Consider the following 2,858-nt stretch of genomic DNA (forward strand, 5'->3'; position numbering starts at 1 on the left):
GCAAAAATGTGTCAAAATGCGGCGCTTGGTGATTATTCTCACAAACCCTCGTCGGTTATGTAGTATATCAACGTAAACAGTTGAGAATGAAAATACGTGTGTAACAATAAATTGGATCTGTGCGGCTCTTAAAGTGACAGCAGGCTATATTCCTGCTGCTGACTGTGTGCTTAATATTAATTAAACATCAAAAGACAGACAAAATCACTCACTGCTCTTGACTGAAGGACTTATTCTGCTGTGGTATTGAGAATTGTGAAATTTCACTGGTTTCTCGAATGTAGATGCCATAGCAACATTATTTACAGAAAATATATATTTGATATATATCTTTAAACAAATCACTTGTATAAAGATTTGGGCATGTGGTCCACTTATAATCGTGTTAAATAATCGAGATTACAATATTGACCAAAATAATCGGGATTATGATTTGTGCCATAATCGAGCAGCCCTCATTGAATCGTTTTTTTTCTAATTAAGGTTTGAACGCATTGAAGACTTTAAAGCATCTGGCTGTCCCTTACCCTAGCCTCACTTCACTAGTATAATTACTGAGAACCACCTTAGCAACTGTCTAGCAGCTACCTAGCAAGGCCTATATCCCGCACACTATCAGATTTCTTCCACCCAGCCTTCAAACCACAGCATTTCTGTGTATACTTTCAACTTCAAATTTGTAAACCTTCAGGCAAGACTGGTCAGAACATTAAGTTGTTCTTGATGAACATTTGTAGTCTTAACCTGTTGTTGTTTTTTTTGTTTTCTTTTCTTCCCCTTTCCAGGTATAAAATGGGGGATGATGATGATGCTGGCTGGCTAAGTGTGTCTCCAGAGACGGGAGTGATTAAAGTCAGGAACCTTATGGATAGAGAATCTGTTTATGTCAAAGATGGCAAATACAGAGCTATCATTTTGGCCGTGGATGATGATGGTAATTTGTTTTTCTAGGTAGAAAGAATTCTTGCAGCATAGCCTTTTTCTAATATGTTTGTGCTTGTGTGCAGCAACATCTCCAGCGACTGGCACAGGAACCCTGATAATTGAATTGGAGAATGTAAATGACAACGCTCCTATTATTAATGAAAGGAATATAAAAATTTGTAATCGTGGATCAGCCCCAGTTCTTCTCTCTATAACGGACAAAGATGGACCTCCTTTTGGTGCACCCTTTAGCGTTGAGGCCCAAGGAGAAACCAGTAAAAACTGGTCCACCTCGATGAATGACACATGTGAGCAATTACAAATGTTTTAAGAAATTCAACTCATTCTTTCACATTAAAACGGCTGGATGTTTGATAGTGGCTACACGGCTAACTATTACAATGTGCCCATTTTAGCAACTGGTGTTTTTCTGCAACTCAAGTCAACATTGGAGCAAGGGGACTACAATGTAGTTCTGAGAGTTTATGATCAACATAGGCTGTATAAGGACAGCTCCATTCAAGCAACTGTGTGTGACTGCACAGGAGATGAATTCCGGTGTACTGACAAAGAGTTAGCGGGGATGACACTATCTGGAGTTCTTGGGATCCTGGGAGCAATCTTGGCTCTGCTGCGTATGTAGTTTCTTTCATGCGTTTTTATGTGTCCTGACTCCTGGCAGTCAAATCAAATGAGGCTAAAGAAATGAATTGTATCTGGTTTATTTGGTTGTCATAGTCAATGCAGTGGGCATACAGTAACTGTGTGCTGTCTATACTGCTCATTTTAGCAAATGTAGTTGGTCTCCCAGGTGTTGTGTGTATACAGATGGTTGGTGTATATAAACTATACTGCAGAAATGGAGTCATATGCTAGTATGCTATTCCAAACATATTCAATGTTTGAACTGAACTCCTTCCTTAAGATCAAGAGCAGTCTGGTTTTCTGTCTTTGTTCCATTGTTTATTCCTTATTACTACTGATTTTTCTTTAAAGTTTGCTATTGTAAGTTACGTTGTGTTCCTTGTACCACAGTGCTCGTTCTTCTTCTGCTTTTGTTCCTGAGGAGGAAAAGCAGTACCAAAAAAGAACCCCTCCTTCCTGAAGATGATGTAAGAGACGACATCTACTATTATGATGAGGAAGGCGGTGGAGAAGACGATCAGGTTGGTTGTAATTTCAGTTTTTGATGGCTGAATTCATAATGTTTGGTGAAATTTGAAACTAAATATTGACAGTCAAGCATCCTGTTATTTGGTGTTACTTGATTCTTTTATTGCAGGAAAATCTTGCCTGCAGCACTCAAGCATCATGTACAACACTGTCTTTTTGCAGTATAAACATTTCTGAAGCTTTGTGAACTATTTGGTATGGAGTTCCTTGGTCCGTAACAAGGCATAGCTATCTTATAAATATGCTTTGTGGTTTGGTTTCCATGTAAACGTGACATTCAGATGTCAATGGTCCGAACCTGTGTGCAGTTACATTTGTAGTAGCTTGCAATGACTTAATGTTGATAGCTTGATATTTGGGGGGCGGGGGAGGGGTGTGACTTGAGACTATATGCTGACCTTCTGCATGCTTTGTAGTAGTTGGTTTCCTCTTTGCAGTTCTTTCATATCAAACACCCTCTCTGCACAGGATTTTGATTCGAGTGTGTTGCATTGTGGCTTGGACAACAGACCTGAAGTGTTCCGAAATGATGTGGCGCCCACTTTCCTGTCAGCACCTCAGTATAGACCACGACCAACCAATCCTGAGGAGATTGGGACATTCATTGATGATGTAAGTGATCTGTTACTGTCTTAAAGGATTAGTTCACCTCCAGAATAAAAATTTCCCAATAATTTACTCACCCCCATGTCATCCAAGATGTTCATGATTTTTCCAGAAAAATCCTGGAATGTTTTCCTCAAAAACCTTAATTTCTTTTC

The 2,858-nt window shown here is 39.3% G+C and overlaps 1 protein-coding gene across 1 annotated transcript; it reads left to right on the forward strand.

Moving 5' to 3' along the window:
- Nucleotides 1-723: 723 nt before the first annotated feature.
- On the forward strand, nt 724-2,709 carry LOC107683301 (B-cadherin-like; the record flags this gene model as incomplete). Its single annotated transcript, XM_016479355.1, has 5 exons — nt 724-934; nt 1,008-1,232; nt 1,341-1,559; nt 1,960-2,090; nt 2,566-2,709. Coding segments are annotated over exons 1-5 (930 nt in total), but the record flags the coding sequence as incomplete, so codon positions are not given.
- Nucleotides 2,710-2,858: the final 149 nt, after the last annotated feature.

The sequence above is a fragment of the Sinocyclocheilus anshuiensis genome, unplaced genomic scaffold, assembly GCF_001515605.1.
Source record: "Sinocyclocheilus anshuiensis isolate Anshui unplaced genomic scaffold, SAMN03320099.WGS_v1.1 C33141515, whole genome shotgun sequence".
Lineage (NCBI taxonomy): Eukaryota > Metazoa > Chordata > Actinopteri > Cypriniformes > Cyprinidae > Sinocyclocheilus > Sinocyclocheilus anshuiensis.